At 43.0% G+C, this 14,722-nt stretch overlaps 1 protein-coding gene across 1 annotated transcript; it reads left to right on the forward strand.

Moving 5' to 3' along the window:
• Positions 1-3,389: 3,389 nt before the first annotated feature.
• LOC143032653 (uncharacterized) lies at positions 3,390-3,980 on the forward strand. Its single transcript, XM_076197532.1, has one exon. The coding sequence runs from the start codon at positions 3,390-3,392 to the stop codon at positions 3,978-3,980; it is 591 nt and encodes a 196-aa protein (XP_076053647.1).
• Positions 3,981-14,722: the final 10,742 nt, after the last annotated feature.

Raw genomic sequence — 14,722 nt, forward strand, 5'->3', positions numbered from 1 at the left:
AAATTACAATATGAAAGAAGAAAAAATATGTACTCAATATCAAAGCTAATCATAAGACACACTAGTTATGGATTAGAGAATGACACCCATGGTAAATATAAAAAAAAAAATCATCACAAAGACAAATACTATGATGAAATGATGAATACGAAAGTCTTGTGGCGTCCACACCACAAACGACCGCTTTACCAAGAAGGCTAACAGGTAATTGGATAATGGAACAAGCCACCTCGTCTATTTCAGCGACTACAGTATTGTTAGGAGCGCACCGGGACAGCAATCCTTCAGGTCACGAGGCGATCGCTGATTGGCCGATCGGACTGTCGCGTGATCCCAGAGCTTGTCACTTACACAATACAGATAGAACAAATTGTGACATTCATTCCTTACCACCTTCGATCACTCGACCACGTAGTCTGCCTGAGTAGCGCTTGCTACATTGGTGACCCCAATACAATGGACAAGACCTCTGACAACCCTCCGTCCTCCACTTCCGCAGACACTCACCCAATTGCAGCCGCGTAAGTAAAACTCCCCAGCTTCTCGACAATCGACACGCATACCTGGTTCCGGCGAGCAGATATACAGTTTCGCCTCAAGAGGGTAAACTGCCAAACCTCACGGGCCGACCACGTCTTAGCAGCCCTCCCAGAAGAACTTTTCCCTCGCATCTCGGAATGGATGGGAATTCAGTGACGCCGCCATCAGATAGGACGACACGAAGATCTATCTATTTCAGCGTTTTACGCCTTTACCAGCAGCCGCTCATCCAGTTCGCAAGCCAACCCTTGGGCGAACAGAAACCCTCTGACGTTCTTCTCTAGATGAAGGCTCTAGCAAGACTCCCTCCAACAACCAACGGAACACCGCGAAAGCTAGATCTGCTTCCGGCACTATGGCTCTTATGTCTCCCCAAATCTATCCGCACTGCCATCCCCAACGCAAAGGATGGTAAGCAAATCACCTAGCAGATGCTTTCACAGCTTCACCATGCCGCATTAACGCCATACCTTCTGATCCCCCACCTTCGTTCCAGGATACGAGGTCGGCATCGCAGCGGCACACCGCCCACCATCACGTGCCCGGCAAACACCTACACAACGATACCACGCCCCGCGGCCACAGCCAGACCAGAAAAGGACCATGACGATATTCACAAACCAGTCCTCTTACTACCACGCCAAGTTCGGCAACAAGGCAAGGAAGTGCCAACCAGGTTGCCGGTGGCAAAAAAATTAGTAGGACGGCTGCCATGCATCATGACCCCCCCCTCCTCAGGACCCACACCATTCTCTCCGATCCTGTAATGGGCATGCGTTTCTTGGTCACCACGGGCGCCACCCGTTCCTTGCTACTAGTAGCACATTGGAGGGAGTCCCATCAACCAGCATCCAACGTCCAATTCATCGCAGACAACAGGACTCCGATATCAACATACGGCCACCAACACCTAGGAATCAGCATTGGTGGGCGCACGTTTGGATGGGACTTCATAGTGGCAGACGTCCCCCTCCCCCACCTAGGGGTAGAATTCCTTGCCCACTACCAGCTCCTCGTCGACGTCGTCATATGTCAGCTGGTAGACACAGCCTCCCTCTTCACCATACCTATCGCTGCCTCGCCCACCAATTTCACACTTCATGTAGTCGAGGTGACAGACAGCTTCGCCCACCTCCGCAACGCCTATCCCCGATGTCTTCTAGTCCGAACTCCGGCAACAGCCACAGACCCCTGCGAAACACGGAATCTATCACCACATAAAGACATTAGGGCCACGGTGTTCTCCAAGTTTCGTCGGCTGGCTTTGGACAAGCTCGCCGCAGCGAAACACCTTCGCTGAGCTCGAGCGTCTGGGTATCTGCCAGAAGACGCCAAGCCACTTGTCTTCACCACTCAACATCGTGACAAAGAAAGTTGGACCCCTCAGCCCCTGCGGGGACTATAGGCGTCTCAACAATAAAACAGAACAAGATTACTATCCACTGACCAACATCGCCGACATCACACCTCTCCTCCACAGTGCAAAAATCTTCCTAAAAGTGTCCTTTCTGAAGGGGTACTACCAGTTCCCCATGCACCAAGAAGCCCCCCCCCCTAAAAAAAAAAAAATGCTGTAACCACGTCCTTCGGTACCTTTACATTTAATTAAAACTGTTTTGGCCTGCGAAACTCTGGTGCCACCTTTCAACGAATGATGGACGGTATCCTAGGCGATTTACCTTTCTGCGCCTGCTACATTGATGCCATCCTCATTTTCTCATCATCTAAAGAGGAACACCTCCATCATCTCTCCGAGGTCCTGGGCCGCCATTAGTAGAACGATCTGGCAATACACTATGGCAAGTGCGTGTTCGGCGCCAGAGAGATGGACTTTCTAGGACATCACTTCACCCCTGCAGATGTTTCACATCTGCCAGACAAGTTGACCACCATACAAAAATTTCCCATGCCCACCTCAGTCAAAGCCCTCCAGGAATTCGTGGGTAAGGTCAATTATTATCACCGGTTCCTGCCCGGGATCGCGGCAACCATGACGCCACTGTACGAAGTCCTAACAGGAAAACCCAAGGACCTTATGTGGGGCCCCCCTCAAGCAAAGGCCCACAAAGCAAAAAACACCCTGGCCGCAGAAACCCTCCCCACCTTTCTAATCCCCGGGAGGCCTCTCATCGTCACCACGGATACCAGCAACATCGCCATTGGAGCTGTTTTGGTACAAGTCATCCTCGGAGAGCCATACCCTTTGAACTTCTTCTGCCGCAAACTCCTAAAGGCCGAAAAGAACTACTCTACCTTCGACAGAGAACTTCTTTGCCGTCCACCAAACCGTCCGCCATTTCCGCCATTTCCTTGAGAATGCAACATTCTCCATCCAGACCGACCACATACCCTTAGTTCACGTCTTTACCAGACAGTTGGACGATTGGTCCGCACGACAACACCGCCAATTCTCAGCTACCGCTGAGTTTAACAGCACTTTCCGACACCTGCAAGGCAAGAAAAACCCTGTAGCTGACACCCTCTTCAGAGTCGAGATTGACTCAGTACAGCTGGGACTCGATTACGACTACCTCGCCAATAAACAACAACGGGACCCCAAGGCACCAGCAGTGAGAACATTGTTCACGGCCCTACAGTAAAAGGACATACCCCTAGGCGATTCCATCACTACCATCTTCTGCGACGTCACCATCGGGCGTCCACGCCCATGGATACCAGCATCCCTTCGCCGTCACGATTTTGGTCTTATCCACGACCTGTCACATCCTTCACGACGAGCAACAGCACGGCTGATGTCACAAAAGTTCGTTTGGCACGGCATATCCTACGACGCGGGGAACTGTGTCCGATCCTGCATATCCTGCCAGTAATCTAAAGTCCACCGCCACATGGAGATGGGCCCCGAGCCTTTTCACCAACCACAGAGACGCTTCGCTCACATCCACGTGGACATATTGGGCCCCATTCCTCCGTCAGCTGAGCACCGTTACCTTTTCACCATCATAGACCGCTCCACCAGCTGGTCTGAAGCCATCCCAATGCCTGACGCCACTTCTACCTCCTGCACAGCAGCCCTGCTCTCCGGATGGATTTCCAGATTCGGTATTCCAGAACACATTACGTCCGACCGCGGCACAACCTTCCAGATTTCCAGATTCGGTATTCCAGAACACATTACGTCCGACAGCGGCACAACCTTCACGTCGCAGTTATGGACATCCCTGGGACAGTTATTGGGTACCTCAGTCCACCACACCACAGCCTACAACGCGGAGGCTAACGGCACCAAGGTGGGGCGGTTCCACAGAACCCTCAAAGTGGCCTTGATATCACGCTGCAACAACGTGACCTGGAACACTCAGCTACCCTGTGTCCTTCTTGGCCTTCGGACTACCCCGAAAGAAGGCCTCGACGTTGACCGAGATGGTTTTCGGCGAACCTCTCGTGGTAGCCGGCGAGTTCTTCCCCGACCCTACTAGAACAACGACATCAGCCGCCTAGGAAGCATCGTTAAAGAATTTTCACCCTGCAAACAAAATTACAAGTCACCAGAGCACCTATATGTCCTCCGAGAGTTTTGCACATCAAAGCATGTCTTTCTCCGCACTTACGCTCACACGCCACTCCTCACCCCACCCTACTCCGGCCACTACGAAGTTGTCCAGAGAATGGAGAAAGCGTTCCTGCTACACATTAAAGGCAGAGACGACTGGGTCTCCATCGACCGCCTCAAGCCAGCGTACCTACAATACGCCGACCCACCTCCAGTACGATTACCCAGGGCTAACAGGTAATTAGCTAATGGAACAAGCCACCTTACCGATCTCAGCACCGGGACAGCAGCCCTTCAGGTCACGAGGCGATTGCTGATTGGCCGATCGGAATGTCGCGTGATTCCAGAACACTATATAAGCCTGTCACTTACACAATAAAGATAGAACAAATTGTGACATTCATTCCTTACCACCTTCGATCACTCGACCACGTAGTCTGTCTGATTAGCGCTCGCTACAGTCTTCACCCAAAGAAACAAAAAAACAAATGGTTAACGGAAAGGCCATCAGCTAAACAACATTTGTATAATTTCTAATTATAGTTACTGTTCTTTATTCTCTTGAGGAGACGCCCTAATTCAATGATCAATGATAAATAATGGACATACAATAAAGCGAAGATACGGACCAATCTGTAAGCCAATCTACATACATATCTACTTGTCTATCTACCTTACTATCCATCTATTTCTTATCAATCTATTTATTTATTATGGACATACCTATCTATACGTTGATGAAGTGCTTCCATTTTTTTTTCTAGAAACAGAAAAGAGAATATAAAAATTGAAAATCCTTGAACCATGACTCTTTGGAAAGGACAGAATTCTACACTGACATTGCTCGGTGGCCTCTAACATACTTAATCTGAAACATACTTTTTCTTCATAGTAAATTCCTTTTTTACGAATAACACTGGATGAAATGAGGATATTTCGTTGTATTTCCGAGCCATCTGGTTATGGAGAGCAACGTATATGGAAAATCCAGACTTATGAAATAATCTATCGATGCCAAAATGCAACCCAAGAGACATGCACACAAATATATACATCGTGTATATATATATATATATATATACATATACATATATATATATATATACATACATATATATATATATATATATATATATGTATGTATATATATATATAATTACAAATAAATTTAAAGTTGGTCAGAAATTTCAAAAAGTGTCGTGAGGCGTTCTGGCAAATGGGGTCAAACGGCATTGCGGTTACATGCGTGATAGCGTAAAACTTTATGTGGGTCACCTCACATACCCGTGTTTTCTTCATCTACAAGTGGTTAGACCTTCACGTGTAAAATGCCTGAGGATTCATCTCTTAAGACAAAGCGACATCGTCATTTTTGGAAATGGGTGACAGACAAAAAGAAAATGTCCAAGAGTCTTTTGAGTAAAAACAAGAAATTGGAGTATAAATTACGAGCCGAGCACGCTTTAAAATGTCCAAATCTATACAATAAAACCAAAAATTCCTCGGTGTTTGAATCGATTAAACAATTTTATCGTAAAGTGTTAACGTTTAGGGTTTTTTTGAGAGAAGATAAAGATTTCGTGTATAACGATGAAAAATTTGATCAGTTGAAATTATTTGAGGGAGAAGTGTCAGAAGGAACTTTAGAAGGGTTTAAAAAGCACTATTTTGCCGGTTATAAAGATGTCACGAAAAACGGTGGAAAATCTGACCATAGAAATTATCAAATGTATTACTTTGATGGGGCTTTTCATGATCATCAGCGAAAAAGACGTAACAATAAGTACGCCATTAAAAAGGTGAGAGAGGAAGCACTAAGAGTGAAAAAAATTAACAAGGTTCAGGAAATTGAAAATGAGGTGAAGCGATTACAAGAGGCTAATCGAATAAATGAAAAGGAAAAGGTCGAAGAGAAACAGAGGCAGATAGAAGAACGTTTAAAGAAAAGAGAAATAAAACATAAAGAAAAAGAGGAGAGTTAAGGCTGTAGCCGAACGCAAGCTTATGCGTCAGGAAAAAATAGAAAAAGCCAAAGCATTATCAAAATTTAAAAAGAAATTTGCTAGCGGAGAAGAAAATCTTTCAAAGGAAGACATCAAGTTACTGGGGAATTACGGGAAGAGCGTACAGATCGTCACAAGAAGAAGCAACTTTATGTGGATTCGCGTCAAAGACTTGATATCAAGTATATTGGAGCTCTTCATGAAAACGACACTCCATCGGTCAAATTGGTGACTTCAAATGGAAAATTTGTCAAGCTCTGTTATAAAAAAAAAGAAAACAAATCTATATGTTCTAACGCTGGGCAGACTTCTTTGAGGTTACCCTCAGAAATTAAGGAAAAGGATTTTAAAGCTTTGTATGAAGGTTCGTCTCCTTTCTCGAGACGTTTTTTGCACCACATGATTGGATTCAACACGCTATTCTCTTTTACGTCATTTACAACCTCAGGAAATCTTCAAGATTCGGCAGAAAAGTTAATTTGTTACAAGATCCAAGGAAAAATATACCATAAAATTGGCTCCCTAAAACCTCATTTATTTGTCGATGAACGTCAAAAAATAACAGCAGACGATAAAAAACCATTTTGGAAAGCGAGTGATAGATTTTTAGATTTGTATTTCTATTATGGAAAAGACCAGCAATTAAAACTGCGTAGTCAAAAATTGTACACCTATGGTAGTGAAAAAGAAGAGACAGCAAAACGACGAGTAAGAGAAGAAAAAGAAGTATCTGCCTATGAGACAATAGTGTCTCAGATTTACAATTATATGGTAGTCAACAATGCGTGTCTTGCGGGTATGTTAAAAGAAATAGAGTCTGCAAAGTTACTCATTGAAGCTCATGTCAAAAAATATGGAAACGTTCCTGACATGTCTATAACTTTGAAGATGGCTGAAGGAATCAATACACGAGAACATAAAGGCGTGTACCATCTTCCCTCTTCTTCTTCGCAAGTTGGGGGGATCGTTAATTTTGGTCCTGACAAGGATGCGCTGACGATAACAATTAGCTCTCCAAAGGACAATTCATCATTTCCTTTGAAAATTGTTAACCATAACAACTATTTTTACGACAATTTTCAGTACCCCTTACTGTTTCCTAATGGAGATCTTGGGTATTCTTATACAATGACGAAACAGTGTAAACCTGGGAAAGGTGTTGGAAAATATAACCGTCTTTCACCTTCTATGTACTATTCATTTTTATATATGGAGAGAGAAGGGAATTTTAACTATCTAACGAAAGGAAGAAAATTGTTTCAACAGTTTACCGTGGATATTTATGTCAAAGTTGAATCAAATAAGTTGTCTTTTTTAGAATGTAATCAGAGACAAATAAGAAAAGAACGAGCAGGTATTTTACGTGGAGATGATGGAAAAGAATCTGGGCAAAGGATTATTATTCCTCCGTCGTTTGTCGGGGGACCACGATATATGAAACAATGTCAACAAGATGCTCTTGCATTCGTGACATATTACGGTTCCCCAGATTATTTTATCACTTTCACAATGAACCCAAATTGGGAGGAATTACGTTCGGCGATGGATAAAACAGGTTCCTTGGATACCCATCCATGTGAACGATCCGATTTGGTTAGCCGAATTTTCAAGTTGAAAGTTGATGATCTAATGTATGATTTAACACAGAAGCATATTTTTGGTCGTGTAAGGCTAACCTTTACAGTATCGAGTGGCAAAAACGAGGTCTCCCACACGTTCACATTTTATTATGGATGGAAGAGCTTGTGACCGCTGATGCGGTGGAAAAGCTTATTTCGGCAGAAATACCGGATAAAAAAACCGAACCTAGACTTTTCGAAATTGTCACAAAGTGTATGATTCACGGTCCCTGCAAAGGTTATGACGAGTCAAATGTCTGCTGCCAGGGAAAAAATAATAAAGGACAAACATGTGGTAAAGGATTCCCTAAAACGTGTAGAAAGGATTTATTTTTTGGGAATAATGGATATCCGCAGTATAAAAGAAGATCCATCGGCGAAGGTGGACATTCTTTCGAGATACAAGTTAAGGGTAAGAAGATCACTATGGACAATTCATGGGTTGTGCCCCACAATCCGTATTTGTGCTTGAAATACAACGCTCACATAAATGTAGAGTGTTCAAACTCTATCAAGTGCATAGCCTATGTCACCAAATATGTAAATAAGGGGTGTGATCGTATACTTTTTACAAAAACAACCGAGAAAGGTGTTATAAATGAAGTTAAAAACTACCAAGAAGCGAGATATGTAAATGCTAATGAAGCAACTTGGAAAATATCTAAGTTTGATATTCATAAAAGTTATCCAGCTGTAACCACTCTTGATCTGCACTTGGAAGGAGAAAACGAAGTGTTTTACTCAGAACAATCTTCAGAGCAAGAAATTAAAAATAAGACCCGTAAAGATACTCAATTAATAGCATTTTTCAAACTATGTTCAGAAAATGATTTTGCAGCTAAGCTTTACTATCACGAGGTACCAAACCATTTCATTTACAATAATAAGATTTCAAAGTGGGTAGAGCGGAAAGGACGCACATTTTCATTTGGGCGTATTCGAGCAGTGACGACTAAGACGGTTGAATTATTCTACTTGAGGCTTCTGTTAACGCACAAACAAGGTCCGACATCATTTCAAGATCTTCGAACTATTGACGGTCAAACATATTCTTCGTACAGTGAAGCAGTCAAAGCGATGGGACTCCTAAGCGACGAAGAAACTTGGAGAAGTACAATAATGGAGATAATTAACCATACAAATGATCGAAAACAACTAAGAGAAACTTATGCGAGCATGTTAGTTTTTTCGGATCTTGAAGATCAATCAGGAATCTGGGAAGAGACTAGAGATTTGTTCGCCAGTGATTTTCTGCATCACAACAATTTGACCGAATACAATGATGAGATTTATTTGGACCCATTAGATGACATACAAGAACATGTATGGAATTGTGGAGGCGGAAGGATTACTGAGTATGGGTTACCGCCTTCCAGAGACGGAGAGAAGACATCAAATGTTATTTGCAGAGAAAGATCCTACAACAAAGAAAAGTTACAGCAAGATGGTACAGAAAAAGTTAAACTTTTAAACGACAAACAGAGACATTGTTATGATGTTGTAATGTCTCGAATTCAGACTGGAAGTATGTTCGACAATAATGGAATTTTCTTGAATGCTTCAGGAGGCACCGGAAAGTCTTTCGTCTTGAATATGTTATTGGATTCTGTTCGCTCTCAGGGAAAAATAGCTTTGGCTGTTGCCTCTTCGGGCATCGCTGCTACAGTTATACACGGAGGACGAACAGCTCATAACATGTTTAAAATTCCTCTGATGGAGTATAATGAAATCCGTTCCTGTGGCATCAAGAAAAACTCTGAGCTCGCAAAGTTATTAAAAAAAACGTCTCTAATAGTTTGGGATGAAGTAGTCATGGCAAACAAAAATACGCTAACTGCTCTCGATATTACTCTCAGAGACGTCCTAGAGAATGACAAATTCATGGGAGGTATAGTTTTTGTTTGTGCGGGAGATTTCTGTCAAATTCTTCCAGTCATACGAGGTGGAGGAAAAAACGAGGAACTCGAACACTGTATCAAGTCAAGTTATCTATGGGAAGGTCTAACAAAATTAGAATTGACAGAAAACGTTAGATTGAAAACAAATTATGTCAGGAAAAAATATTTTGCAAAAAACTTATTAGAACTAGGAACAGAAGAATCTGGACTTGTATACTTTCTCGAAAATTTTGGAATAAGCGTCAAAACCCGCGAAGAATTGGTTAACAAAGTTTACGACGATATAGAAAATAATCATTTGAACACCTCATACTTTGAGAAACGAGATATTATTTCTCCCACCAATGGTGACGTCGATAGTATAAATTCAATGATATATGAGAAATCAGAAGAAGAAGAGGTTGTGTATAATAGTGTTGTTACCGCTACCGAAAATGATACAGATATTCAGACATCAGTTTTCAACGCATTGACAAGTCCACCTCTTCCTCTTCATCAATTGAAAGTGAAGATAGAAAGTGTTTTGATGATCATTCGAAATATTTGTCCACCCAAGTTATGTAACGGTTCCAGAATAATTGTCACAAACTTGAAAAAGAACGTTATCGTTGGCAAAATTCTAGGTGGTAGTTATGGAGGAGAACAAGTTTTGATTCCAAAGATAACGTTTGAAGCACAAGATACGCCCGTTCCTTTCAAGCGTAAACAATTCCCCGTCAAACTCAGCTACGCCATGACAATCAACAAGTCCCAGGGACAAACGTTTGAACGCTGTGGACTTCTCTTGGATTCTGTTCAATGTTTTGCGCATAGGCAACTTTACGTCGCTTGCTCGCGAGTCACCAACTGGAATTCACTCATTGTTTATACCGGTTGGGAGAAGGTAAATGATGAATATCAATTGAGACCAGCAATCAGCCGCGTATATAAGGAACTTTTTAGTGGCGAGTTTGACAGTGTAGACGAAAACTTACCTCAAGTGACACCTGAAAGTGAAGCTCCACTTTTCGCTCAAGAGGAGCCAGAGCTCGAGAAAGTAGAAATACCCAAGGAGTTTTACAAGCTTTCAGAAGAAGACGCTATCAAGATGATTCTGCCAGATTATGATAATGATAACAGTCATTACTCTAACGAATCTGTCGACAACACTGTTTTAGAAGCTTTTGACAAAAAGTTGGAAAAAACGGAGAAACTTATTGAGAAAATAGAGAAACTTGAAGACAACGTCATCAACGCGGTTAAAAATTGTATCAGCGATGAAGAGGAAGAGTCACCACCTTCTACTCCTCCGAAGAATAAGTATAAATGATTAACTTTATAGTTTTTTATTGAAAACCTTTGTTAAAAAACGGGGCGGAGCCCCTGGGCGCGCAGCGCCGCAGGCCAAGCCCCCAGGCGTAGCCTGGCTGGCGAAGCCAGGGGCTTGTATATATATATATATATATATATATATATATATATGTGTATATATATATATATATATATATATATATATACATATATATATATATATATATATATATATATATATACAAAGGAGGTAGCCAAAAAGGACAAGGCATAAAATCATTCCCACCCATTCCATCCCCGAAAACACTCCACACCCCTCCACCCTCCCTCCCATCTTAGCACCTCCTAGATGACGGGTCATCCCTGCACCCTGTCCACTGCCCTGGGTCAGAAGCAGTGTCACAGGACACAGCATATCCACAGCAAGGCCGCTATATTAAATCGGCGACCCCCACTCTCCGTCCCCCCATATAAAGGAGAAGACGGGGAGAAATCCCTTCGGGCTGCGTCAAAACTTTTGCTCACAGACACTACCTCACCCCCCATTCCCCCGTCCATTCCACCTCATGCATCACAACATTTTCCATATACAACCATTCTCCATTCACCCCTGTCTTCTGTCCTCTCCCGTCCTTCCTCAACAGACATTCCCCTCTTCCCCAAAGCCCCCTTCACCCCATCCATCCATCTCATCCTAGGACGTCCCCTCATGTTCACTCCCTCCACATCTGCCTTCCATACCTCCTTTACTAGTCTTTCTTCACTCATTCTTTCCATGTGTCCAAACCATCCTAATACTCTTTCATCAACCTTATCTCCCAACTCCCTTTCCACCCCTGTTCTCCTCATCACCTCCTCATTTCTCACTCTATCAAGCCTAGTAACCCCCATCATACTTCTCAGACACTTCATCTCAAACACATTCAAACTCCTTCTCTCTTCCTCTCTTATGTTCCATGTTTCTGCCCCATACAGTGCTGTTGGCACTATCACTCCTTCATACAGTCTCCTCTTAGCATCCATTCCCAAATTTCTATTCCTCATTACACTTTTTAAACCACCAAGGCATTTACTCGCGTCTCTCAATCTACATTCTACCTCCACCTTCACTCCACCTTTTCCTGCCACATTTGCACCCAAATATCTAAAAATATCCACTTCCTCCAGTTGCTCTCCCTTAATGCTCACTTCCAGATTACTGCCACTTTCACCCCTTGTACATCTCATCACCTTACTTTTACCCACATTTATCTTCAGCTTTCTTCTATCACATACTCTCCCAAACTCTGTCACCAACTTCCTCAATCCCTCCTCCGATCCTGCCACAAGTGCAATGTCGTCCGCAAACAACAGCTGGCTCACCTCCCACTTTACTCCATTTTCCTTAACCATCTCCAATCCCTGACCCCCTACCCTTGCATTCACCTCTCGCACCACCCCATCCATGTATAAGTTGAACAGCCAGGGTGACATAACGCATGCTTGACGAAGTCCCACCTTAACCTCAAACCACTCACTCTCTCCATTTCTAATCCTGACACAAGCTCAACTACTCTCATAAAAACTCTTGACAGCTCCGAGAAGCTTTCCTCCTATCCCGTATATCCACATAACCTCCCACAGTGCATTTCTGTCTACCCTGTCGTAAGCCTTTTCCAGATCCATAAAGGCCCAGAAAACATCCTTCCCCTTTCCTATAGCTTTCTCACATATCTGTCTTACCACAAAAATCTGATCTACACAACCTCTACACGTCCTAAACCCACACTGTTCCTCACCAATTACTCCCTCTGTTCCTCTCCTAATCCTCTCAATCAAGATCCTCCCATAAGCCTTCCCAACTACACTTAACAAGCTAATCCCTCTGAAACTACTACATTCACACTTGTCCCCCTTTCCCTTGTAAAGTGGAACTATACAAGCACTCCTCCAGTCCTCTGGCACTCTTACCTTCTCTCCAGCAAACATTAAATAACCTCACCAGCCAGTCCACCATCACTATACCTCCTTTTTTAAGACATTCTGCATGACATCCATCCATACAAGGTGCCTTACCTGCTTTCATCATCTTAACTGCTGCCTTCACTTCATCCTTCCTTATTTCTCCTCCATTTTCCTCACTCATCACTCTCATTTTCTTAGCATTTCCCACTGCAGCTATCTTTCCCTCCCTATTCTCCTTCACATTAAGCAACTCCCTAAAATATTCTGCCCATCTTCCCCTTACTGCCTTCTCCTCCATTATCATCTCTCTGTCTGCACCTTTTACCTTTTCTTCTCTACTTGATTCGCCTCCTCTTCCTCTCTTAATTTCTTTCCAGAACATCTTTTTATCACTTTCAAAATTTTCTGTCATACTCTTACCTCATTTTACATCTGCTCTCCTCTTTGCCTCCTTTACCTTTTTCTTTACTTCTCTTTTCTTTTCCCTGTATGTCTCATATAACTCCCTCGTCCTATTTTGTAATTAATCTGTGTAAGCTAGCTTCTTCTCTTCTACAACCTTCTTCATTTCCTCATCCCACCATTCACTACCCTTCCTTCGATTTCCTCCTGACCTTCTTGTTCCACACACCATCATTGCACACTTTGTGACTCCCTCCTTGAACCATCCCCATTCCTCCTCCACACCTACCTCTACTCTATCCTTCACTCCCTCCCACTCCTCCTTCAGCTTCCTCTTGTACTACTTCTCCTTTTCCTCTTCGTTTAAAGAGTTCACTCTAAGCACCTGCCTACCTTTTGTCCCTTTCCTCTTCCTCCATCTGTCCTCCACTCTCAACTTACCTTCCACCAGAAAATGATCTGATATTCCCCCACCCTCTCCCCTTAGCACATGTATATCCCTAACTCTTCCTATCATAATCCTACTTACCACTACATAGTCCATTAAAGCTCTATCTACCACCTTTCTTTCCACCACCCTCTCCCATGTATACTTATGCTTGACTCTCTTCCGAAACACTGTATTTGCTATCATCAACTCTCTTTCTAGACACATTTCCACCATCAACTCTCCACTACGATTCTTTCCTGGAACTCCACATTTCCGAACCACTCCATCAATTGGCTCCTTTCCTAACCTAGCATTAAGGTCTCCCAGTATTATTACATTTACACTTCTCCCTAAACCCTCTATGCACTCATTTAAATCTATCCAAAAGGCCTCCCTTTCTTCTACATTCTTCTCACTGCCAGGCCCATATGCACTTACAAAAACCCACATCTCCTTTCCCAGTTTCACCTTCATCCACATTATCCTTGAGGAAACCTCCTTCCACTCCAATACACGTTTACCTATCTCTTCACTTACTAGTATAGCCACCCCTTCCCTCCCTCGCCCTCTCTTCACTCCTGATAACCTCCCACTTACACCCCCAAACTTACAATCGCCCTTCCCTTTCAGCTTAGTTTCACTCAAAGCCAACACATCCATCTTTCTTCTCACAAACATACTACCTATCTCTTCCCTTTTACTCTCATCTGTACCACATCTACGCATATTAAAAGACCCAAACTTTAGGGCGCTGGTCCGAGGCCTTCCAGCCCCTCTTATGCCTCTGCCTTTGCTTTTAGGAATTTCCCCTGTTGGGCTACGAGGAGAAGGATGCCTAGTCCCAATCCCCGTCCCTTTATTCTCGCCTCATACGATCCAATGTATATATATAATATAATATATACATATGTATATATGTATACATATATATATATAATATATATATATATATATATCACAACAAAGATATGTCGTAGCACATATGTAAAATAATACTGATGACCCACTTTCGGAGAAGAATAAGCGAAGATATAGAGATCTGTATATTTCGATCACTTACTGTGATCCTCTTCGGCAGATAT

Source organism: Oratosquilla oratoria, chromosome 14, assembly GCF_046742065.1.
Source record: "Oratosquilla oratoria isolate Oo_2021 chromosome 14, ASM4674206v1, whole genome shotgun sequence".
NCBI lineage: Eukaryota > Metazoa > Arthropoda > Malacostraca > Stomatopoda > Squillidae > Oratosquilla > Oratosquilla oratoria.

Coding starts and splice junctions, on each gene's coding strand:
- LOC143032653 (XM_076197532.1), top strand. CDS start 3,390: ATGGAGATGGGCCCCGAGCCTTTTCACCAACCACAGAGACGCTTCGCT.